General features: G+C 37.2%; 1 protein-coding gene across 2 annotated transcripts in view; it reads right to left on the bottom strand.

Annotated features, from left to right (window-relative positions):
* The window catches only part of LOC111869070 (CLK4-associating serine/arginine rich protein), a 46,535-nt gene that overhangs the window by 8,981 nt on the left and 9,802 nt on the right, over nucleotides 1-27,752 (bottom strand). Inside the window, exons 4-16 of one of the 2 annotated variants that reach the window (XM_023860272.2) lie at nucleotides 27,062-27,295; nucleotides 25,376-25,551; nucleotides 22,870-22,943; nucleotides 19,365-19,601; nucleotides 15,632-15,772; nucleotides 15,294-15,383; nucleotides 10,647-10,772; nucleotides 8,205-8,321; nucleotides 8,061-8,103; nucleotides 3,307-3,373; nucleotides 2,762-2,867; nucleotides 2,148-2,330; nucleotides 629-754 (exon numbers count right to left, since the gene is read on the bottom strand). In XM_023860272.2, the coding sequence (XP_023716040.1) occupies nucleotides 629-754; nucleotides 2,148-2,330; nucleotides 2,762-2,867; nucleotides 3,307-3,373; nucleotides 8,061-8,103; nucleotides 8,205-8,321; nucleotides 10,647-10,772; nucleotides 15,294-15,383; nucleotides 15,632-15,772; nucleotides 19,365-19,601; nucleotides 22,870-22,943; nucleotides 25,376-25,551; nucleotides 27,062-27,295 (1,720 nt within the window). Of the gene's footprint in view, nucleotides 1-628; nucleotides 755-2,147; nucleotides 2,331-2,761; nucleotides 2,868-3,306; nucleotides 3,374-8,056; nucleotides 8,104-8,204; nucleotides 8,322-10,646; nucleotides 10,773-15,293; nucleotides 15,384-15,631; nucleotides 15,773-19,364; nucleotides 19,602-22,869; nucleotides 22,944-25,375; nucleotides 25,552-27,061; nucleotides 27,296-27,752 lie in introns of those variants that run through there. The other variant, XM_023860273.2, reaches the window with a different exon arrangement.

Genomic DNA, 27,752 nt, shown 5'->3' on the forward strand with positions numbered 1-27,752 from the left:
AGACGCTGTTGTAAGTTGATCAATCGATACAACTTTTATGCAAGGCCTAGAATGGGAGGGCCAAGCAATCTTCCAGCCTCCCAAAAACCCAGAGCTTACCCCAATGGACTTTCTCTTGTGGGGCTACACTGAAAACATTGTGTATGATGAAAAGATTCTGGATCTCAGGCACCCACAGGACAGAATCACAGCAGCAATCACAACAGTACCTCCAGATATATTTAAGTGAACTTGGCATTAGAACGAATACTATCTCAATATTTGCCAAGTGACAAATGGAGCACATACTGGAATACACTAAGGTAAGACAATAACTTCAGACATTTCTCTGCAATTTGACACTCGAATCATGTCAACATGTTTTAACATTTTTTGAGTGATAGTTTTTTATGATCCTGGCATTCTTCATTGATGATCCTGTAGTAATGTGGCAGAAAAGTATCTACCATTGTTATCTGTTTCTCTTGAGGTAAGGGTGTCAGAATAGTGCAGATAAATGTGGCACATTCTCACACAGAAAACCAGTAAATATGGTATATCCTTCTCATGCAGAAACACAGCAAATACATTTATGTCCTCATCCAGAAAGAGTATATATACTATATCCTTCCTACACAGAAACACATACCTCTGACGTCTTGATCTCTGTGGTGGGCTCCGGCTCCTGCTTCTACTGTGCCGATCTTGCCGTTCTGTACTACGACCACGACGCCCTCTATGGTCACCTCGACTAACTTCCTCATCAGCTCGGTCCCTAATGAGGAAGATGTTAAACATTAACTCTCAAGAGAAAATATATTCTCTTTCAATCCTCTTACACTAACAGCCGGGGCGCAGGAAAAGGAATGCATATATTATACATCACTGTACAAGCTATATGACACACAGGGAAGAAATGGTGGAATTAAATTAGATTTTTGAAAATTAACTTTCTAGAAGTCTTGCCTCAACAGCTTGCAAACTCTGAACCACACAAACTAATTTATGTTGGGGCCACAAACGAACATTACATATATGATGCTTTCAACCCACCAAAACCTGTGGAAATATTCAAATATTAACCCTTCCATTGCCATGCTCCAATATCACACTACATGTTAGAAATGCCAAGCCTGTCTAATGATAAATTCAGCTGCAGAGAAAACATTTCATAACAAATCTATTTTTTAAGATTATGTATCATAAATTACCACAGCTGTGGACAAAACACATTCCAAAACATATAAAGAAGAAATCATGTTATCTGCTTTGGAAAAGTCAGCAAGAAGACTTCAAATTTGAGTAATATTCACGACAATTTTTACCCACAAAAATAATATGTTTGCAATCAATAATTCTGAGCTGAAATACATAAACATAAAATAAAATTTCCTGTGTTCTCAAGTTTCTGACAACCCATTCACATTTAATACAGATTTAGTTATTTATATATATATACACAAACACACACTGTTTACAAGGCACAAATCCTAGCAGACTCACATCACTAAGGCTTGCAAGCGGACTGTTCAAACAGTCTGGATAAAGACTCTTCTAACAATACACACACACAGTGTGAGATCATGCAAAACCTGACCTATATATGGTCCATTCCTACACAGCGCCATCACCATAAAACAGCCTCAATAATCATGTCAACAGAGGAACTACTGAAGACGTCTCCTAGGCAACAGATACAGAAATAGACATTCACATTGATGATGCAAAAGGAGCACCCTTCAAGGATGTGATCTCCATACAGCTCAACCAAAACCTATGTCAGGGAGAGAACTGACCAAACGAAGACAGAATGTGACAGAAGAATACAGAAGGATAAAGAAGAGAAGACTAGATGCTAGTGCAAGATCTAGACAACAGTGAGAGATTCATTATCCATGAGTAAAATGTGCGAACTGTTGTAATGTACTTTCTACATTATGAATGACTATAATGCTTTATTAGTTTATTTAAAAACACTTTCTCAGCTATTAAAGTTATGTACTGAATGGCAGAATGATGATGGAGAGAGATATTTTAAAGTACCACTTTCCAACGGGGGCCAAAGAAGGTCAAAAAGAGTGGTCAGAATATCTGGTCTTTGGGCATTGAATCAAACCATGACCTTCCAAAAACACACTAGGAGGGAATTCCCACAATATACCACTCACCAACGATTACGCCTGTGTCCAGAAGTCCCAGATTTGTTTGGAGTGGGGGGTGGAGGTGGTGATGGACTGGGAGAACTACCACCAGACTGAGATGATGGCGAGCTTCCTCTCTCTTCTGCATCATACTCCTCATCATCATCGTCATCATCATCATCCTGCATGCGGTGACGGCGCTCTCGCTCTCTGTATCAAAAACCATGAACATGCTTTTTATGAATTATTTCTTGATTCATTCACCATCAAATCTGTGTCTCTGCATTTCTGTTCCTCCCCAGCAGCCCCTGGCTAATTGTCCCCAACTGACTTCACTCACATTCAATCATGGGCTATAGGTCAGTATACCAATGTGACAGTTTGGATACAATGCAACATCACACCCTGATGATACACACAGAGGAGCGCCCTGGAACATCAGTCATTTTTAACCAACTGACATTGCTGATAGCCAAGGAATATCTTATTATTTAACCACTGCAAAGTCTTCAGATCCCACATCGGCTGCTGTCAAAGCACAGCTGTTTAATGTTTAAAACTTGCCATAAAAGCAGCAGCTGTTAAAAACTCATTATCTACTTTATATTTGTTTTAGTTAAATTCTGTACGCATGATTTTACCTCCTCCGCAACTTGATGGCCATCTCCCTTAATTCATCCTCACGGTCCTGGCGTTCCTGCTCTTGTTTTTCATGACGCATTCTTTCCGCTCGTTTATCAGCCTTGTCTATGGGGGACAAAAATGAACACACCGAACAATTCTTAAATTTGAGATTATCTTTCCTTTACGGGAATATCGATTAGAAGCATCTCACACAATCCCTTCATTTTAAAATTATCATTCTGTATCTTCATTCTTTGTGAGATCATGAAAAGTATGTTCTTTTGAATGTGATGTTTCAGAGGAGCATATCACTTCCATCTTCAGGGGGAAAAAGTAAGCCAAGCAAGAAACTAGCAGCACACACCAAGCTCAGTTTACAATTAAGACCTGAAGAAGGACGCGATTTTCACCCTTAAAACATAACACTCTTTTTCTGAAATACACAGCATTACAACCCAGAACACCACACTCTTCTTAATCAGTGTCATGAGGACCTCAAATACTACTTACTGACATTAATTTACAAACACACCGACTCCAGTAAAGCATATGGTACACTTACATTGTCTGTTTAGTAGTGCTTGCATTTTTTTCTTCAGCCGTTCTTGAGGTGTAAGTTTTGGTTGTGACTGGAACATGAATTCAGAAATTAAGACAGAAAACAAAACATGATTAATTGAACTGCACTAATTAAATTTCAGAATCATCACAGATTAATCCTGTGGCCTGTTCCAGTTAAAAGGTTCGAAGGTACTGCACTGTTTAATCAGATACCTTCTACACCTTCTGCCCTTCAGTTTATAACATAACACACAGCACTACACTTACTCTACAAAGTGCCCAGAGAATGATTCCTAAACATACACCAAGGAGCCTATTTGATAGACTGCAAGGGAAGGGAATACATGGAGCAGCTATAAAACAACAGGACTGATGTTCTAAAATCTGTTATTCAACTAATCACAGAAATCACCTTCAAAGAGGTCCCCTCCCCCGACCCCTACACAGCTCCATACAAAGTTTCCACTGTTGGAAGCAATGCTACAGGTTCTTCATTACCTCCATCACCTTTGCCTTCATGGCATCTATGGACTCAAAATGGGTTCCTTTTAATGCAGACTTGATCTTTGGATATAAAAAAGTCACATGGGGCTCAGTCAGGTAAGTAGGGTGGATGTTCCAACACAGGGACCTTGTGCTTCGCTAGAAACGTCTTAACAGACAGTACGTTGTATGACGGCATGTTTTCATGGTGAAGATTCCATGAGCCCTTCTTCCACATTTCAGGTCTTTTTCTTCTCACCTGTTCATGAGGGTTTGTCAAAACCTCCTTATAGTATACCTAGTTAATGGTCTGACTTTCAAGCACCCATTAAATGTGAACAATACCTCGGGTAGTGGAAAAAAAAAAGATTACTGCTTTGAAATTTGACTTGCTCTTCCCTGCTTTTTTTTTCTCTTGGTGACCTGGGACCCCTCCAATGCATGGAATGGTGCTTAATTTCTGGGTCATACTGGGGAAAAAAACACACACACAAAAAAAAAAAAAACACGATTCATCACAAGTTACTACATTAAAAAAAATTCTGGATCATTTTCAGTGTTTTGAAGGATGTCAGAACATTTATTCATTCAAGTTTCCTTTTGCTCAGGAGTGAGGATTCTCAGCACCATCTTCAAACAAACTTTTTCATGTTAAAATGTTCATGTAAAATCTGTCAAACACTTTCTTTATCAACGTTAGCTAATTCAGCAACTGCTCAAATGCTCAGGCAATGATCTTTTTGAACAATTTCACAGACTTGGTTCGTCTTCAATCTCTCCCCTTCCCTCTTCAAATCTTCTGAACCACTCAAAAACTTTTAGACATTCATTACCATAAACTTCCATCAACAAACTGTGTTTCTGAAGCAGATTTTCCAAGTGTTGCAAGGCGTTTTACACTGACATGTTGCTCTACTTTAGCACTTATCATAATTCCGACAGAGCCCAGATACATAGTCCACTTCAAACTAATGCTGCTACCACACTGTTGGCTGTGTGGCCTTGGAAGTCATAGGGTTGATGGAGAGAAGAGGAAAGGATAATATGCCATCCCGCTCACTGTTGCCAAGGCCACAGGGAGTCACCAAAGAAAAAAAATCAGTCCTCTTATTTTATAGCTGTCAACGTACTTGTACATGAGGCTGACACAGCAGTGACCATGTACAGTACAGTTCTCTAAGTCAAAGCGCTGCATAGTTCAGATAGAAACAAATATTTTGGAGAAATACATCACCTCTGTCTTCAGCTATAAGAGTAATCCAAGCAACATACCAACAATAAGTGGGCAGCAAGTTCTGCAGGCAGAGCTATGTTCTCTTGCTTGAATTACTTTTCAACACTGGACATGAGGGCAACAAGCTTCTCTGAAAGGTTGAGCTTTCCCCAGCTACATGCCATTACACCCAGAAAATCATACTCTTCAGGGTCACTGGCACGAGAACCTCAAATGCAACATAAATTTTTCAACTTTGTGTCAATCTTATAACTACCTTATTATAATTTTTCTAGGCTGTAACACACACTGATACAATTTTACAAAACTGCTGCCATCACATATGCTGTTATAGGCAAATTATTTTAAGACCCTCATATCCTTAGCTGTTTTGAAACATCACTCTCATGTACAGCTTGTTGTTCAGCTGAATCCAGATTTCTTAGATGCGTCGATAGGGTGACCAGTAGCATTCCATACACTTGCACTATTTCACTTGTACATCTTACATTCTTATCAACTAGCCTAATCACTTTTAGCATTTCAGCAAATTCTCTTTCCCAAGTATTTTATCTTTTTTTTTAACTCATGTTTCACACTAGTGGCTGGACTAAAAAATAAATAATACTATTATGTGAAAGATTCAACTGAACATACCTAGTATTTACACACCCCTAATGCAATGGTCATTCTTTCCATCCTGTACTGAACAGGAGTAATGTTCTCCTCAGGCAGTTGTAAATGGTTGTGACTCACATAAAAAGACTTGCTAATTAAGCTGGTAGTGCACTCAAGGCCACCTACATTCTGTCTGTTTGAAGAATTTCATGAAGAAACCAAGTACTTTTTTTGGTAAAATTTCTGGGCTTACACTAAAATAATTTTGAATAATTCAGATTTTATTCCATACTAACAAGTTCAAAAAACATAAAAAATCATATACTTTAGCCTGGGGAATTTCATTTACTTTGAATTATTGTTTTGAATTAACCAATATCAAATTAAGGAGGTTTCACTGTACTAAATGAGGAAAATCCATCTAACTGTTCAGCTGCTATTGAGGTGCACTACAAACAAAATATGGTATTCCAAAAACCATATGTCTTTATTTCGGAGTGCTGTAAACATGTAAATCTATCACAATCTCAAGATCAACATGAGGAAATAAAATATATACACACACATAAAACACTCAAGATTGTGTCCACTCCTCACTGGTAGGAACAAGATCATGGGAATGGGTGTCACCCAACAGCTCTATAAGAGCTGCTTATAGGGGATACACGTGAAGCAAATAACTACAGGAAACATAAACAAGAGCACAACTAAGCAATTGTATTTGCATCTACAGGCACGATAATTAAACTGCCACATGGAAACTGTCCACATTTTTCTGAATACATGGTCAGATTCACCATCCTGTCTCACCAATCTATCCAAATGAGAAAAATATGCCAGGAAATGGACAACTATTATTTTCAATTCTGCTGAAGCAACAACACAATGCCCTGAAAACCAATCAAACCAAGGGCATATGACCAAAGTATACAATAAATGGACACATTAATCCATTTACTGAGTTATAAACATGAATGAATGAAATGAAATGAAGTGTATGAAACACAAAATGCACTGATATTTAATTAATAACCTTTAAGATCTTCTAGAAAAGTGTCTGCTATGCTGGGTACATGTAATTATATAGCTGGAATTTAATAAAGAGTTCATTCAAACAGTCCACCACCAATGGATATGACTCAAAGGACCTCCACTAACAATTCCAAACAAATTCTGAAATACTGTGTGTAAACAGAAATAAAGCCGGATGAAGACTTTTCTATAACACCAACAGCTCTGATGTTTCTACCTTACAGGTTCTGCTAGTAAATACACCCTCTAGACCTGTAAATGGACAGATTATGAAAAGTAACATTTAAAGATCATGGAACTGTTGATAGTTTAGAGCAAAAGAATTGCATGGCAAGAGGGAAAAAAAGACTACTCCTAGTTAAGGAGCAACCACAGAAACATTCACCACTGGAAGAATTTCCAACATGTTAGCAATATCGTCATTAATGGTTCTTACCTGGAATAGATAACTGTAAAGTTAAACACGAACACTTTCTCAGGAAGCAAACAAAGAATCAGTAGAGGTAATGGTCATATGGCAGGATATTACTACACAGTTTCCTCTGTATCTACAGCACAGTCTTTTAACAAAGATTATATTTCCACTTCACAGAATGATCATGAAGCTGAACACCGCCTCCACCCAAGGTAACAGCCCAGAATTGGTGGAGTTTTATCTCTGCACTCGATACAGACATTTATGGCTTGGTGCTTAGGCATGGTTGCAATGTTACCTTCAGGTTTCCAGAAAATGCGCAAAATCTTAAGTGTATTTATATGGTTTACTACTTCCAAAATGTTTCCATCTACATGTCTGACCATCTATACTCTATGTTTTCTATGCATGACTTGTATACGAAGTGAAAAGAAGGAACCTGACATGATTGAACTGAGATGACTAGATCAGAGTAATTCAATAGAGAAGTGTTTGGGGCAGTATCAAGAGATGAAGCATAGTAACTGTTTGCACGCACAGCCAGTTACAAAGCATAAGTTGATTCATTTCTCTCAAAGACAGTAACACCCCCATTCCAGGTTTCCAACAAACAGTTACAAAGCATAAGTTGATTCATTTCTCTCAAAGACAGTAACATTCCCATTCCAGGTTTCTAACAATCAACTGAGAAAAATCATAAGAGTGAAGTCAGTCAACACTGAAATTACTGACTTGGGATCACTAGACTATGGTAAAACCTCAAAACAAGAGAAGTTAACTGAGGGTTCTCCTGTAACCTAGATATTAAACAAGCATTAGGGTACACAGTTCTGAAAAGCTAGAAACCTGACAATGAAATTTCACTTCAAAATTAAGTACTAAAACTGATCCTGTTGCCCCTTCTCATTTTGCACTGAGCTGAACTACTATTAGTGTTCTAAAGTAAACTTAAACATAAGAGACTTATAATGACTGAGTAGTGATTCTTACTGACTTTGGTTCCAGCACCAGAATTACCAAACCCTGTACTCATATTCCTAGAACACAAACAAAAACAAATTACATATAGTTATTCAAAATGGGCAGTTGTACAAGCAAACTGATATAAAGTGTGATCAGAAGATCTTAAGTAGCTTACTTGTGTGGTGGAGGCTTAGAGTTGCGTGGGAGTGGTGATGAAGACTGCTTGGCACTATCAGAATCACTCTCTCCTAATTCAGAGGAAGACGAGTCCCCCTTTCTGCTCCCATAATATCTGAATAGAGACAGAACATCTTACATCCAAAAGTACAGTAAATTCTAATGAAGACTGAATAAAGAAACCTTCCAGTGAACTGTCTTCACTGCCAAATGTTTCCCTGCACTGCATAGTCTTCATCCAGCAGCTTTAAAGAGTGCACAAACTCCTCCCAAGACAAGAGCTATTAAAAAACCATGACCACATTCAGGAAAACCTGGGATGTTACCTGAATGCTGTGCTCTCCTCCTTCAATACTTCAATTTTGCAACTGAAACTTGCAAAACATAAAAAATTGCCCTTAGACACCAGTCACAAGAGTACCTTTAGGCAAACAAAACCACTTCTGTGATATTAGTAGAGATAAATTAAAATTTATATTATCATGACAATTATATATCATATATAGGGTGTTTCATGACTTTAGGACATAACTGCAGGAAGTGATTTCCTAGGTCTTTGTGAACCTCTTTGTGGGGTATGCTGCCTTCTTTTGTGAACCCATCGTTTTCTCATGCGTACCACCCTACAAGTGACAATATGGTAATCTGTATTAAATGCAAGTACTCATCTGATTTGGTCTCACATATTTTGTTATAAGGAGAAACCTGTCTTGGAAAGAGTTGATTATAATGCTTCTATGCATATTTGTTGAAGTCTTTTGGACAAAATCTCTCAAATCGTACATTTCTCTTTAGGACATTTATGGAGAAAGTGTGCTGAAATAGGGGCACACTTGAAGTATTTACAGTATGTCACAAAAGAAGGCAACATACCCCGCAAAGAGATTTCACTCCTTGTTCTGGAACAGGAAATTTGGAATAAAAAGACCAACTTGTATGTGTATACATAAATATGATAGAAAAGATTCTAAATAAACTGGTCAAAGTCCAACAGTAGGGCTAACTTCAATTTTTTTTCGAAGATTTACCACCTTCCAGTGATTATACATAATCAAGCTAAAAACATTCAAACTGCAAATTAATACAAGTTGACATATATACGTAGGTAAGTCAAAAATTATCCGCACTCTTGTTTTTCCAATCCATATATACAAAAGTAGGTGTTGAACAAGTACTTCATTTTTCTACATACTTTCCTCCCTTTTCGATGCACTTGGTCCAGTTGTCCAAAACCTTGCGTATTCCATCCACAAAGAAGGTTTTTGGTTGGTCGTGCAACCATTTATGCACCGCTTCCCCCACTTCTTTGTCCGCAGAAAATCAAAAACCTCGTAAAACATCTCTGAACGGTCCAAAATGATGATAGTCGGAAAGGGCGAGATCTGGGCTGTAGGCAGGGTGTTCCAGCACCTCAAAACACACATGGTTAATGGTTTCAACGGTCTGGCTGTCCTTGTGTGAGTGTTCACTGTCATGCAACAACAACACTTTCTTCGACAATAGGCCTTGGCATTTGGTGCGAATTCGTGGCTTCAGATTGTTGGCCAGCAAATCACTGTTGATCGTACACCCTTTTTCCAGGTAGTCTTCCAGTATAGGCCTTTTTGAGTCGCAAAAAACGGTTAGCATCACCTTTCCCATGAAAGATTGTGTAATGAATTTCATCTTCGTTTGCGATCCCGGGTGTTTCCACGCCATACTCTGGCTTTTGGATTCTGGCTCATAGTGATGAACCCACATATGAATTTCAGCCCCTGACACACCTTCCAATCAGAGAAATCGTATCACTATACTTTGTTATATTTTAGCGTCCTGTTGCACTGATTTAAGTTCATGATTTGTTTAATCCGTCTTGCAGTGCGTACACTTATCTATCTTCTTCTCTCACTCTCACTACATGTTTCGGCATAAAAATGCCATCACTATACTTTGTTTATCAGTGGTGCACACTGCTAGCAGAGTGGCCATGTTTACACTGTCACAGCATCAATGAAAATGATGCGATCAAGGTAAAACTTCAATCACGTCACCACAGTAGTACCAACTCTAACAATGCATGTGTAGGAGGCAGTGTGACAAACCTAAAGATGTGTTATGGAGAAAGTGCGGATAATTTCTGACTTACCCTCGTAGATATCCATAAAAACTAAGATGTACAAGTTTGTGACAATACAATTAATGAGTTGTTTGACATTATACATCATGCTTTTTTACTTAAAATATGAGACTGGATTCTATCTCCATCTTCAGGCAGAAGCCTACTTAGTTGGACACAACCGGCAGAGCTAGCCCCTATCTCCAGACTAGCTCTATCTACCATCAACCACATTTCAACAACACTGGAAGGAGGCAAGCAATCAGATATGCCACTGAATTATCAGTATGGAAAGTATTCTGACACCTTGTATAACAGTTACAGGTTACCAAATAAAGTCTGTACCTGCGGATAGGAGGTGGGGGTGGCTGATTATGGGGAGTCTTGGATCGGCTTCTTGCTCTTAATCTTGTTATTGGAGATCTTGACCGCGAGGACGACTTGCTGCTATTGCTCCTTCGACGTCTTGGTCTGATTTAAACAAGGTGAACAATAATGATATGTTTTAAAACTGTAAAAGCAGCATACTAAACATCATGGTGCCTGTATACTTCTAATAAACAGTATTTATGTAACAGCCTTCAACTTACAACTACATTATTTTTCATGGACTAAATGCAGACATAATGGCTACTTTCTTAATGTACTACTTTATGTCCCACTATTTATTTAAAACATCAACTCTGTGACATATTTAATTTTAAAGAAATCACAGCTCCATTAATATAGTAACTACTTTGAATTATAAATTTGTTGATTTCAATTTCAGATACAATGCAACCTCAACAATACAATAGTTCATAAAATTTGAGAATAAAAAATACACTGATTCTAATGGACATCTGCTATACCTATAAATGTAACTTTGTTCATCCTGGTCCATCACACTAACAATAGTATAAAAAAGATAATCAATGCCATCCAGTGAGATTGATAAACTTTTTTAAAATATTTCATCCTTTACATGTTTTGACTGGAGCAACCATCTTCAGAAGGACATATCAATACATGCTGAAACCACTATTACAATGTCACTGGTCACTACCAATACACACAGCCATCACCATTACAATGTAATGAATATGAAAATGTTAGCTTATAACAATTATAGCAATGTGCATGAATTTATTAAAACACTAGCTGTACCCAGCCACGCGTTGCTGTGGCTCAGTCTAACGAAATATTTCGATTCAAACGCAGACCGACACAGCTCAATCCCACAGCCAATTGCACTGAAAAATAAGGAGAACACGAAAACAAAACGAAAAACAATGAAAAATAAACTATACTCACGAAATGAACGCTATGGTAAACGACACAGCCCAATTCCAATTTATGTTTATACAGATGTAACGTGTTTGGGAACGTCACGCGAGTATTTATTGTTCTTCGCTTTTACACTTATACACTTTGCAAGAATGCCACTTGCAGTATCACAACTAATTCGGACGGAATAGGGAATACCTTATCGAAGAGTCAGTTTCATCTGTTGCTTAGGAAATGCTAGCACAGAACACCTTGTAGAAGTTTTTGGTTTCATCCGTTGTTACGCAACGGAACCTCTTATCCTCTCATCTCCGGGGAAACGCATTTGTTGTTTTGGCAATTCCTATGCAACGGCCCACTGTTATTGCGTTTCCATGGAAGTATACTTTCCGGGTTCATCCGTTGTTATGCAACGGAACCTCTTATCCTATGCAATCAGTGAAGAACTTTCAGAGATCTTTGAAGGGTAACAAACCAACATTTACGTTTTTATTTATATAAATAGATAGAAGATAGATCGACATTTTTAATGATTTTAACATCGTAAAGTATTAAAATACAATTTTACTGAGTGACATATTCTTGATGTCTTTTAAATTGTTGCATTATTTACGTGTACTTTGATAATAAGAATATGTCGCGTGTTACCTATGTAACGTCGTTGTGGTCATGTGTCTCCTATTCAGTGCAACAAATAGCTTCCACACACGTCTCGGATTCAGCGAATAAGTTACTGAACGCCCACTTTTACACCAGTGAGTAGAATTATTATCCCATCCAGTATCACCGAAAAACTCTTTGGAGCCGGACTATTATAACCCAGTTTTGGACGCAATAGAGGGCACTTTCGCCCAGGGTTCGATTTCACGTGTTCTGTGCTCGTTGCCGCAGAAATGCATTATTTCCGCTGTTTCAACAGTTCCTTGCCACGGTTATTCCTAGGCAACGATCTGTTAGTATCCGATGGACGACGTATAACACGTTACAGTATATTAATATTGAGTACAATTAATACTTTAACAACCAACCAACCTGTCACAGGTGTGCCATGTATATAATAGGTATATAAAAACACGTGCGTGTTCAAATGCAACGTTGTGTCAAAATTTTGAATCAGTGAAGAACTTTCGGAGACCTTCGAGGGGTAACAAACCAACATTTACATTTTTATTTATATAGATTTATAAATCATTACATCTAGTCTATCTGCAGTATAGTTTAAAGAACCTGTTAAAATCTAGAACCAATTTGTAATTGTTAAAAGCTAATATTTTATATTCATAACATTGTACTGGTGTCTGTGTGTAATGGCAGTGACCAGTGACATAGTAATAGTGGTTTCCGCATGTCCTTCTGAAGATGGCCACTGCATTTGGAACAAGGATGAATTATATAAAAAAAAAATATCAATCACACTGGACGGCGTTGATGATCTTTTATAGTATCAATAAATGCTTTAAATACAGAAGCACAAGTCTTCTCTAACGTGCAATGATGCATAACACAATGTGGCACTAATGGCTGAATAACAGTGCCAATGTGGCAATATTTTCTCTTCTTCAGAGTGGTTATTACTGAGATACGAAAATAACAGGAAAATTCAACCATCTCATCACCATCAGCATTACCTGAACCACAGAATTAAATCTTTTCTTACAGTTACACAACCCCTTCTATCCACAACTGACCAATAATTGTGTTCCACGTATGAACAGAGATCTCATCCACACTTGTTAAGTCACAAACCACATTCCACTCCCAAGTATGTGCATATATGTAATGTAAAAATGTGTTCACTTGCATCAAAACAGTCTCATTAACACTTGTCATGTGTTGTTCTTAACATGATTGGAATACATGCAAATTTTTGACATTGTGTGTGCAAAAAATTATTACAAAACAGCCAAACTGCATGTTTTGACAGTGGTAAATAAACCACACACGAACCCATAACTGTTCAATTTTCTAACATCCTGAAATTAAGTACATGTAAATTAACACACACGAAATCAATAAAACTCTGTAAACTGTAATATAGGTGGAAAGGATTCATAAAAACCAGCTGAATCACCCTCTTGCAACCTTACAGAATACACTGCTTCAATATAACCTGTGTACAATCGAGCTGCTATCAATTTGTTTATACAGTAGATTTCTAGATGTCTTTCATTGTATAATATGCCACAGCCAACTGCAGGTAAGTTCCCTTGCCATTCCTTTACTAGAAACAAGAGCTGAACATACTGTAACATCACCAGTCAAAGCAAGAATTGTAGAGTTACAACAGCCGGCTGTTACTAGACAGTGGCCCATAACATCAACAGAGGAATGGTGTTTTCTGCATGGTCCATGCAGATGGCTGCATATACAATGGACTAGGTCATGTCACCACTAAGCAACAAGTGCACTGCAACAGCAGAATGATGTTTTCTACAACACCCATGCTGAGATGTTATAAGCAGGGCCCATTAGTTAGTCACTTAGTTAGAGGACCACTGTGGTTCGGTCGTTGTGAGTTGTTGCTGTGAGAAGCTGGTAGCTGAGGTACGGGGACTGTTTGGGAACCCAGAGGAAGGGGAACATCCACCTATGGAAGCTGTCAATATAAGACTGGTGAAGACACAGCAAGCTGAGAAGACTTAAGTGTGTGCTCTGGTGGACCATAAAGTATATGAATGAGTGAAATGGTTATAATTACTTGCAGTCTCTAAGAGTTCAATAAATCCAATTACCAATACAAACCCCATCTATAGTCACTAAATACGTGACAATATCCATGGCATGCACATATGCAATGCAGCAATATTATGAGTTCAACCCAATTTCCCTCACTGATATAAGTGAAGCCTCTTAAATAGTTTTTGGGCCATAAGAAGGGGAGGAACGTTTGATGCCAACTGTGCAGCCTAGAGAAAAAGCAATCATACTTATCCTGCTGCACAATGACTTTACAGCACTTCCCTGCAGTTCTGCTGCTTCCACTGCTTTTAGAAAAGAACGTTACATCTACTGCTTTCTTCTCACACTGTCCTAATATGTGCTACTGCTACTAAGGGTAAAGATCAATTCTCAAAAAGAAAACTGCCACATTCATTCATTCATTCATTCATTCACTCATCTAGATTAAAAATTTTTACACACTTTTGATTTTTATTATACACATACTGAAACAAGTCTGGCACATTCACTCCCTTTCTTTAATTATCTTTAATATTGTTAAGAATTACAGAAATGTGTTTTAAACATGCTTTAACCAAACCTGGAATGTGTTAATAAACTCTACTAAAACTCTCCAACATAAAATTTCATGAAAATCAGTTTAGCAGTTCTCGAATTTTACATCTGGACAGATATTCTGAAGCTAACAGGTACAGTTTATGTAACTTTTCAGTGCAAATGTGCCAGAAATGAGATTAAACTGATCAGAAACTTCAAGGTGAAAACACCTCACTGGCATAAGAAAGATAAAATGTGCTACATATTGAATCACAATAAACATAATTTAATCACAGCAGAAGAATATTGCGGAGATCCATTAAAATAGCAGCTTTTTCCAGCTCAATTCAAAACTGGCATCACCTCTTTCTATAAACTGACTGACTTATGAACAGTATCTATACCAAAATGTTGGGATCTACCATCAACTCACCCCAGTGGAGATAGGAAGATGCATGAACTTCAAGGCCACAGATCCAGTACACAAACCTAATCTTATTATGCCCTCACCTTGTATGAGAACCAGATCTGTTTCCTGTATGGTGTGGAGATTTGCTTCTAGCTTTCCGACTGCTAGATCCATGGTCTCCTGCTCTTGACCTAATACAAAATCACTATTTCATTCTTGAAGGCAGAAAAACAATTTATCAATTAGAAACATAACACCCATAAGCATAAAAAGTGATTTTCCTCCAGTTAACTATGGTCACTGAGATGGGTGAGATATGCAGCATTCGTCAGAAATATAAAGTTACAAATTATGACATGTGACAGGACTTCAAATCAAATTATTATCCAGTATATGTGGAATCATATCAATAACAGTAACGTCTAGCATGCCTGCACACCTGCGAGAGGGGTTATCTGGTGACCATCGCTGTGAGCTGCTCTTGCTGCTTCCACGTCCCCTGTGAGGGGATGAGATGGAGTTATCCCAGCCTCTACTCGACCTGCTCCTACCAGAAGATCTGCTTCTTGGAGACCTAGACCTGTTAAAAAATCACAGAAGAAAGAATACTTCAGTTCAGTAAGTTGCAGACACTTCACCTTCTGAATAATCTCATGTACAATTGTAACAAGACATAAAAAAAGTTTGAAATGGAACTGCATATTCACAGTAGTTACGTGGAAGATCCACATAAACATGCAACCTTTAATACTGCTCTTAAGGTAATCATTTCCTTTCTTACTACATTGCGTGGAAACCCACTTACTCCATCCTTTGTTAAGAACTGAGCTTTAACACCACAGACTGCAAGAAGTCAGACGAAAGTGTTATAAAACCAGGTTAAATGGAAATATTTCCAGGCTGCTTACTTAATATGCTTATTATATACATTATGACAATTACTGCCACAGCACATAAACTTTCTTTCGATATGCTGCACACATGCATAATGGATATTTCGAGTACATCTTATGACACTAACAAGGACGGTTCTGCCAAACCTAAATGTGTCTGCTGCAACACAGTTTAACAAAAGAATAGTGGAATGCTGATGGAATAACTGTCATAGTGCATGCATTAACAAGCTAGGGTCTTGAACATTTAAGTAGCATCACCTATAACATGACCCAAGCTTTCGGTCAAATGTAGTGAACTCATACTTCAAGAAACACTTAACTACTCAGCAGTCAATGTGAAATGTAACATCCTGTATTCTAAGTTATGATACAAGATCAGATTCATTAGCCAGAAAAGAATGAATGGGCACCAACACCTTATGCTGAGGTAAGAACCCCTGAATTCTTGACTCATCCAAACTATTTAACACCCAAATTAAATGTCAGGTATAAAGGTCAGAAAGAGTTAACAGTATTACTTTTCAAGTGAATTTGTTTAACCAAAATTATCTACTTTCATGTGTACTGGCTGGTATGTAATAAAAAGTGCTCTCCTTTGAAACTAAGTAACTGCAACCACAATTATAGAGAGCGCTGAGATGGTCATTATTTTACATCCTTCACTTGTTTTTACATTTGCTTAAAGCAAATATGCCAATAACAGGAGCACTGGAGGATAGTTTCAAAACATACAAAATATTTAAGCATGCACGTGCACACACACACACTGCAGTCATAAATTCTATTGTTAACGGAGATAATGGAAACTGCATAAAGGAATCATTTTTCTTCATTTTAATTTGTTAAATATATAACAGATTAAAAATTGTTTCAAATAAATGTCATAAATAATAATATATTCATTTTGTTTAGATGAGCCATTTTTTAAAACCTGCTAAAAAGTTGAAAAGTGACATCTACAATGTTCATCAAAGTTTTTACAACAGAGCAATTACTGCAGCCGTATTTCACAGGAGAAAGTACTTTTCATGTTGAAGCATGCGGCCAGTTCAACAATACCCCCCCCCCCCAAATGCAGCCAGATATCGCTGTCTGCAAAGAACAAAAGACATGAAGAGTACATACCTCTGGGTTTTAACACTATGTGCTGGGATTCCTGGTTTTACGGGTGTCCCACAAATTCAGTTAGTGAATCGTGTCCCTGAGTTTTCCCACGTCATAAAAACATGACATATCTGACAATGCATACAAACATTTTGACCTTCCCAGGGTGGGAATCCCGTTTGACCTGGGAACAATGGGCCCAAGACATGTGTGGGGCAGACTGGTTGGCTAAGTGTGGAGTGACGAGTTATCACTGTTCAGTTTGCACTGTCCAAATTTCTGTGTACATGTTGAAGTTTTTGAATGTTCTTCTTTAATTAAAATTTATTAAGGTAGTTAAAAATTAATGTCAGTTACAAAATGACTAAGAGAAAAGATGTTTTTAATGACAGTATAATGGGCAATTCCTGTTCATAAGAGAAAGAGGTGCTGGTGGCGACTGCTCAAAAGTGAAACGTCCCTTGTGATGTGCAGCGCTCAGAGTCAGTCATGGGAGGAAGGCAGATATAGGCGACCATGGCAGGATAAAAACATGTAAGGTGGCCATGTCCACAAAAACTTCAAGTCAGTCATTTACATTTTCTAATGATATTGATTTATATGTTCTACCTATTACTGTGAGGCATTTCATATGCAATAAAAGTGCTGCAACAGAAATATTAGAATTTTCCAGTCTCCCCAGAGAAAACTCTGGACTACTTGTTCATCACAATTTAGAGGCTGCTGATAAAATAAAAGTCATTTCAACACATAAAACCAGCACAAAATTTGCTAGATTAAAAAGGGAAAGTAAAAATACTGTTTTTGCTAATCTTCACAGAAAGTTAAAACAGAAATAATAGTGTAGGCTGTGCAGTGTACATTATACACAATGGTGTACATACTGTTTTTGAGGTTTTACCAACAGATGTTCAGGAAATTCTGAGAAAATTTACTTCACACAGCAGCCACACCACTTTCTACTCTCAAAAATGACCTTAACAGAGAATCATCTTAAAAGAATCTATCAACATTCAACAGTTCAGCACTGTACAATGCATTGCAACTGTGTTGCTCTCTCACTTCTAGTGAAGAAATATCCTTTGATCTATGCTTTTAGGGGATGACTACAGCATGACCTTGCCAGATAGCTGGCTTTGCGGTGAACTCTTGACTAGCTACAGTATTGGGAGGGGGGGAAGTTTTGCAATGAAAAATTAATGGATAATCCAACAATATGCGAATATCCAGTATTGATGTTAAATTCAACTATGAAAATCACTTATTTTTCACAAACAATTAAAAAAAATGAAACAATTCACTTATTTTTACTTACTGGAAGTGCTACTGGTCACTATCAGTAATACAGACATCTTTTCAACATAAGAAAGCAACGTTTGCTTACAGGCAGTACTTGGACATGTGAAAAACAACGAAATAATATAACAAAAAGCTGCAATAGTCTGAGAATATCAACAGTCTACTCCAAATCTTCATAAAGCATCACTGATACTGTTGAAAAAGACCCAGTGGGCAACACTTAAATCATTATGGAAGATTCTGAAGCAGTGCAGTTAATCCACAGTGTATAGTGTACACATGGATAATCTGAGAGTCTACTGTATGGGTAACAAACCACTCTAACATGGATTCCACTGCTTCTTGTTTCAAGAAGAGTCTAATGCTGAGAATTCACAAACCTTGAAAATTACCCACAATTTAAATTAAAATTAGCAGGCTTTTACACTACCCTGAACCTCTGTTGGCATCTTATCTTATTCAAACATCTTTCCACCTTACTTTCACTACCAATACCATCCAAAATACAAGTAACTTGTATGCAATGAACATGCAGGACACAAAAACAAGTCTTGACTTCGAGCACAGTTTTACCTCTTACCACTGATAATGGCAGAAACAGGCACAATCGGAATCAATGCCACGATTCGACAACACATCTACCATTTTCTTCATTCATTTATTTTTAGCATTAATACTCTTTTTATGAGACTGTTGTTGAATAGATCACAACTAAACCTTTGAAATGGTTATGCCCATAATTCAAAAATGGCTGCAGCAGTTTCCTTACGAAACATATGAATTCTCCATCCACTCGCTCCACACTAAAAATGTATGGAACTAGCAGGAATGAGGCTTGGCCACTGATTATCGTGGTGCAGCGTATATACCGACCGGCTTGCTTTTGTCTGTGGGGCAACAACAACGTTGGCAGAATGTGATGATGACGAAGAAAGGAACTTGGATGAAGGCAGACGTCCCCCCTCGTCAGTTGATTCCTCCTCGCCTCCGAAGCTTGTGATGTATGTGATCTGTCCAGAGTTCACTGGAGAGTGTGATCGTGAACGTGATCGAGACTTGGACTGTGATTTGCGATATGGATCATATGTTGGACTTGTACGGGCAGCATAGCTGAAAATATATTCACACAATTTAGATGGTTTGAAATATACACTAGCAAAACATGTTATATTTTAGCGTCCTGTTGCACTGATTTAAGTCCACGATTTATTTCACCGTCTTCTAGTGCATACACTTATCTACCTCACTCCTCTCTCTCACACTACACCTGAAGCACCTGAAGATGGCACTTTTGTGCCGAAACATGTAGTGCGAGAGAGAGAGTGTATGCACTAGAAGACGGTGAAATAAATCATGGACTAGCAAAATATACTGATGAAATGTACAATCATATATGTTCTGAAACATTACTCCATTATTTTGAAAAGCAAAAATACATGCAAAATACCACTCTGGTACAAGCTCTTCTATTATAAAACAGCAAATGATTTTCAAATTAACACTATGCACAAAAAGAGCCATATTTAACTAACTGAAAGTGAAATGAATTTATTGTATTTTCTAAGTTAAAAAGATGACATACAGAAAAGCTAGCCAAATCTGCAAGTAAGATGATTCACTGCTTTTCTTTCTTTGCCCATGTAAGAGATTCAACACTGGTTAAAATGAGTTATGAAATTAATCATTATGAACGGAACTGAAGCAAAATAACAGCTGTCATGGCATCACTCGCTTCCTGATCTCCCACTTTAACATTCCACATATGAACTTTATATTATTAGATTTATCTTCTGTTATCATGTGCTAATTTCCATCTATACATTTCACTTCTCTAGAAATACGGATTTAATTACATGATTTAGCACTGCATTTGTTATATGACTGCATACTTGTTAAATTAAGATAAGTAGTTTACAATATTCTGTGCAGGGATTCACAATAGAAAGAAAGGCAATACCAGGCTAGCTTTTGGCCAACAGGCAGTGCAAATATGAACAAGGTAAATCATGTGCAACATTAATGGAAAGGTGATTACGTTTTCAAATGTGTTCACCATCCTGCATACCTCATGAGGCTTAATTTTCATGTACTGCAGCTATAGAAAGTCATTATTCCATAACTTACAAAGAGACAAAAAAAACCTTGTAGACAGAATGGTTGACGAAAGGTGGCTGAGAAGAACAAAGCAGGGTCAAGAGTATAAGGAAGACTAAGATATTACAGGAGAATACAATATGCTTTTCATCTTAGAAAATGATACTAATACTGAATTTATCAGTCCAGCAAATATGGCACCGTGCACACCTGATTATATAAGCTAATGATGGGAAGAAAATGCACAATCAGAAAAACGTGGAAAATCCACGATGCTTTGTTTTGTGTTCTTACAGCATGTCACAAGCTAATTAATAGGTTTTCAACACTTATTGTACAAATTACCCTTATTTTGCAGGCTCTGAGGTTCTCACAGTGGTGGTTATGTACATTTCTATATTCTAGGACCTAACATTATGTAGTATGTTGCGCTTCGACTTTCATTTTCACAAATAATCTGTAGTGTTTACTTGGTTCTTTAAGTTATTTAGGCTTCTGTCCATAATTTGCCGAATTTTTCTCAAAGCTGTTTTATCACTGTATTCAAAGCATTACTGACACATAGTCTTCTACACTGTCACACAATATTTGAGAGAAGCAGCAAATAGCTTGAATACGAATGACAGATCAGACACAATAGTAGCATTTCAAAAGCAATAACAATTGCACAAATGCTTTTCAGCTACTATCAAAAAGACAAATAAATAAGAAAATATAGTCAACTCTCGATTATCCAGGATAATGGTGGGAATGGAAATCACGATTAATCGAAAACCCGGTTAAGACAAATTTTATTAAAAGTAGTACTGTAATACTGTACCTTCATAATACTACAGGCCTACCTGTATTTAAATTTATTCAACCTCATTTTTATGTCATCTCATGGCCTATTTAATACTTTTTTTACATTACACTGAAGTATGAATTAGTTATTTCAATCACAGTCTTCAACAACATCCAACACTTTTTACGCATATTCACACTTAACACTTAAAAAAATTTAATACTGTCGTTTACCTTTTCGCGGCATTTTCCTTTTTCTGTTGAATACTTAACCTTTATCCTACGGCCCTTTAAACTTAGGCTGTGGCAGTGGTACGGAATTATTTAAAGGGCCGCTCTTAGAAATCCGTAAAAGCTGTAAGTTACTTACTAATTTTGCTCCTATTTCTGCTATTTCTGTGATAATCGAACGAAATAAACGCTGTTTTTTTCTCGAAAGAATATAGAATCAGATATTGTAATTTACAGATTGTATAAAACATGTTAAAATTTTTGCACTGACTCCAAAAAGAAATTTGCCAATTTTTTTCCTTCTCTGCGAGAATTCATACGTTTTGGACACCCCTGAATNATCCGCCCCCGGATAATCGAGAGTTGACTGTACGTCATTCTTGTTTACTGTTAAACACAACGAGTTTCAGTTATACTTTGTATATTATAGACAATTAAATAAATAAATAATATATCTGCTTATCAAAGGTAACCACGCTACTTTTTGACATGGCTCTCACTCTGTCCATTGACCAGTTCTCTTCTCGGATATAATGCCATACAGCACGTTAAAAGAGTGAACCGACATTACAGATGAACACATCACCTCCACCTTCAGGATAGAAGAATAAGCCAAGCAAGAAACCTGCATGAAGCAGGAAGCACAAAGAGCTCTGCTTCCTTCATACCGGTTTCTTACTTGGTGTAACCCTGAACTTAAAAATAGAGGTGACATGATCATCAAAAATGCTGACTGACTTTCAACAGACTATACAGCATTATATGACAGAAGATAATTACCGCTGTGAGAACCCCAAATCCTACAATTACTCTGTTTCACTCACTTGTGATTCCAGGTGACAGGGCATGTAGAACAGAATGCATCAAAGGCATCAACTAAATATGGACCTAACTGCCACATATTCATTGGTTTCCATTTTCATATTGCACATTATAATAAACCACCAAAATAATCACACGTATGAACTGCAAGTTATGTATGCATTACATTAAATATGTAATAACATATTCTAGAAAATATCGCACTATTTTAGTCAATTATTCCCATCTGTGAAAAAGGTAGATAAATAATAATGATAAACAAGAATCATTATTTAAAATACTCATGAAAAGAATGAAGATGATAAACATGTGAAAAGCAATGAAGTGTACAGAAAATTCAGCAAATGGAACAAATTCAAGTTATTTCAGTGGTCACAGTATTAACTTTCTCACATTATTATCTTCTGAAAATTGTTTTAATAAAGAATTACAAAATATTCAGTACTACCTGGGTGGACTAATTTTTCGGCCCTGCAGCCTTTTTTCTCTAAATGCTCTCCTCTCTCTTCGGGATTTTCTTCCCTAGAAAAAAGTAATAATAATATACAAAGGGTATGAACACTGACACACACAAATATGAACCCAAAATATGAAATATACCTTCCACTGTATTCTGGATGTTTTATACACACATGTTATTTGGTCATTACATAACACATCTCAATTACAAGACACTTATCTGCTAACATGGTTATTCAGCCCTTACCCATTCACACAAACAAATTATCTGGAAAACAAATACTTATCAGTCTCGTCCATTAACACATAACTACTTCATGGTGCTAAGCCCACATTAAGCTCTGAAAAGAAATTAGGCCTTTGTTTTTATTTATACAAAGTTAGTGATAAATTTCTGTGCACAGCACCCATTACAACTTATTTCCTGTTGAGAGACAACCTCAAAATATTGCTCCAATACCATTTTACAATTTTAAACATATAAACTGTACTACATACAAAATTTGTACATACCATACATTTCACACATATATAGCTGCAGTGATTATTTTGTTACTGCTCTGAATCTGGCAGGTTGTCTGGTCATCACACTATTCTGAGGCATGATCATAAAATTCCACAGCTGATTTTACTGTATGTCAATAACATACAATAAGGACAACAAACCATACACTTAGATGAAAGTCTTCAATGAATCCGTCCCAGTTGGAGGAAAGTGGCTACATTATATCAATGCGAGTAAAACGTGTTTCTGTGTGCAAGTCTTCATTCAAACTGCCATATGAAATGCGTGACAGTAAGTTCTGTGTAAAACAAAGAAAATTGGCCACAGAAACACAGGACATGCTTGAACCTGCATCCAGAAAGAAAATCAACCCTGTACAGCACTCAGCAGTTATTTAATTTAAGAGGTGGGATTTCTGTTGAAGACAATATACCCACAAACCATCCACCTTCACACACTGACAAAGAAATCATAAACATCTGTGAGAAAATTTTCAGTGATAAACAGCATTTTATACTATGTTATGGAACATATAAGAAATACAGCTTGAGAAAAATGACCTGTTAAGGGAAACAGACTTCTGATTGCTGCATGATGACAATAAACCAAATCACTTAGTAAATTCCATAAGGAGATCCTTGACCAACCACAACATTCTATCGGCTCCCATCTGTCATACTGATTTGATTTAAAACTAGTGACTTTTATGCCCTATTTCCAAACTGAAAAGTACTTTGAAGTGAAAGATATTTCAGACAGTGCCATTAACCTTTATCATCTGCACACTGAGGGACTCTGTTGGTGCAAGCACTAGGTCAGCATTACCCAGCAGGCCTAGCATCAAATTGTTTACAATATATATCCCACTAACACCAAGTTTAAAGCTGGCCGACAGCAACATAGCATCAGGAGCTTTAAATCTGGACAAGAGAGGTCATGTGCATTATACAGAACTGAACAACGGGCCAAAAGAGTACAAAAGAAATGGCACGAACACTGGACACACTAACTGTTCCAAACCACAATAACCATTACAATATATCTGCTGGACTGCAGATTGGTCTGACTTATAATCTGTAAAAATTAAGAAATCAAGCACAAAATGCTGCGTTAAAAACTATAACTAATATAGACTGCACACACACCTGAGAGTTCTTAAAACAATTACAGATAAAATAATTCAATCAGAAGATACAACTGATTCAGCTAAACAGGCTTCTCCACCCATACACTAGGAAGGAATACCACATTACACACCACAATGATCGTAACACAACACATCATGAACATGGAAGATTTGGCATTCATCACTGCATGGTTATTCCCACAAGATGTGTAACATCATAAGGGACACACCACACCGTGTAAAGACAGGTGCCAGGTCATGTAACAAATGCCAATGCATGTCCAATCTGAGGCATTAAGAAATATTTCCTCCCTCCTGATGGAGATGAAGGTGGACTGCCGCACCTGAATGCATCGTCTCACGTCCACAATTTGTCCTGTGTATGGGTACAAGTTGCAGGAGCCCTAGGACCCATCCAGCCTCCTAGCCACTGGATGCCAGGGACTCTTTCCCATGAAACTGAAAACTCAAATCTAGTGCAAAGATCTCATGGTGGAACTATACTTCCACTCCCCCATACACCTCCATGGAACTGTTCTTAATTAATTAAGCACGGGGTTAACTTCACCTTTACCTTACATTTAGAAGTTGCAAGCAAAAAATTGAAATCCATATTTTATGTGTAATATGCCCATTCTCCCTAAGTCTTAGAGTTTTGTAGACAGTTAAACACAAGGTAGCAAACATTCCAGCATTGCTACATTATGCATAATTGTTTTTTAGCTGCAGGAATGCCCCTTGGTATGAGGCCTCAAATGCAACTATCACATCAATCCCTAATGTCTGGAATTGGAGCCAGACCTCTACATTGAGAAGCCAGCAACATGTGGCCCACGGTATCATCAACTGTACAAGCTTACTCACCGAATACATGGCCTTTTCCTCTTCCTGTTCACGTGCTTGTCGCAATGACTCCTTCTCCTCAATGTCTCGAGTCAAGAAGGTATAGAAGTCATTACCACTCATTCCATATGCTGCACCACACATGTTCATCTCATGTGCCTGCTGAGGTCCCACCTGAGTTACGTCCACACATAAATCTGCCCAGAGAACACATTAATTTAGATTGTTTCCTTACATTTAACTTCATTATGTACAAACAAAAATTTGATCAGAATGCTGGCTGCAAATTAGAACAGTGTGACTGCTAAAAACTACAATGTGAATAGAGAAACTTGCAGATATCAAACACATGACAATTACCATCTATTCAACATTTGTGAAGATCTAATAAATCCGATTACCAATCAGAACTGTATGTCAGTCGCCCAAACAGGTTACAACTTTGAAACTTGGTATACATAATTTTTAATAATTTTAATACATCTTTCAATTACCTATAACAGAAAATCAATATAATTGTATTTAATATATCTGTTAATATATCACTGAAGTTTTATATATTTAATTTCAATACTTATATTTAACTTGAGGTACAAATTCTGTATCACAGAATATGACACACTGCACCAATATGGATCCATATTAGGTGTTCAATGACCCTAGACATATTTTTATATTACTGTCTGATGATGGTCCTATGGACCGCCTCCATGGTCCAGTGGTCAGAGTTCATGCCTACAGAACTAGAGGTCCCAGGTTCGATTCCCGGCGCTATCAGCTTTCCTGAGCAATAATAGGTCTGAAACGGGGTCCACTCAGCCTCGTGAGGATAACTGATGACCTATTTCAAGGAAATAGTGGTTCCAGTCTAGAAAATCAAGATTAATTGCCATGGGGATCCATTGCACTGACCATGTGGCACCCTCTATCTGCAAAAGTTGGCACTAACTTCACCAACAAGCAGTAGTCGCTTGGTCAGTATAGCATGTTTGCGGACTACAGGCCACAGACTTTGTTTTGGTTTGTTGTTGGTCCTATGAGACCGATACATGTAGCAGGAAATAAATATTCAATTGTAAAACAATAATTGATTATAAATCATTTTGTTGTGGCATTGGCTAACCTAACCATATACACATATATTAAAACAGCCACAGCCAGAGATAGAGGTTTGTTGTTAATTACCATAACACTTCTGCCAACAGATAAAATCAAATAATGTTTACAGGAGAGAATGAGTTTAACATGAAATGTTGCAGTGTGTTTGGGTGACCCCCCGATGGGCTTACAAATGAAATACATGTGGTCGGTGAAGAAGTTAATTAATTTCTTTCAAGACTGCAAGTCACTGTTTTAGCAAAAGCTGATAAACTCATCTGGTGCCCACTTAAACTAGAAACTTGAAGCTACTGACCAGTGAGATGTTTATGTTGATAATGAGACTAGTTCCTGTAAATTTCTGAATATCAGCTTAGTACTATTAATATCACTAATGTCTTGGCAAAGTGATGATACCACCACAGCAAGAGGAAAAGCATTAAGTCACATATGTATCCTTGTATACTAGGGTTATTCTTGAATTTTTTATTATAAAATATAAGCTTTCAAATGCCTTAACAACTTAACAAAAATAAATCCATACTAACACTATAAATCTTTTCAAAACACACACACAACTAAGCCAACAACCAGCTTAACATTCCTTACCAAAATCAACATCACTATCATCCTCTTCTTCCTCATCCTCCTTTTCTTCCTCTCCTTCTACCTCCTCCTCTTCTGTTGGTCCCTGCCCAGATGTATTGTCATCATATGAGTATGGGATAGCTGCTCCCGATGAAGTTCCTTTATCTCGTTTCCTTTTGTCAATCTCATTTGTTCGGGTCACTGGTCCAAACTGTTCCTCCAAGTAAAGCTGGTGCAAGAATTTCTCCTCACCAACTGAAAGCAAAACCAGCAAATGTAAGCTGTAAAAAATTTTTGGAAAAATTAATTAATGCTAAAATAAAAATTAAAACTTACATCATGCATTATACAAAACAATTATATAAACAGAAAATACAACACCACTCCTTAATGATTATGGTAATAATTAACTTTATCTGTTAATCTGACCACAATCAGATAAATGACAATCTGTTACATTTTAGCGTCCTGTTGCACTGATTTATGTCCATGATTTATTCTAACCGTCTTACAGTGCATACATTTATTCACCTTACTCTTCTCTCTTGCACTACATGTTTCAGCACAAAAGTGCCATCTTCAGGTGCTTTTCGTTGTACGTCAAACCACTTCATTGCATGCCCTGTTGTCTTTATACTAAAATATATACTCGTCATATATATTGATAAATTTTAAATATTAAAAATATTAAAACTGTTCAGGATTTGTCATC

Source organism: Cryptotermes secundus, unplaced genomic scaffold, assembly GCF_002891405.2.
Source record: "Cryptotermes secundus unplaced genomic scaffold, Csec_1.0 scaffold378, whole genome shotgun sequence".
In the NCBI taxonomy this organism is placed as follows: Eukaryota; Metazoa; Arthropoda; class Insecta; order Blattodea; family Kalotermitidae; genus Cryptotermes; species Cryptotermes secundus.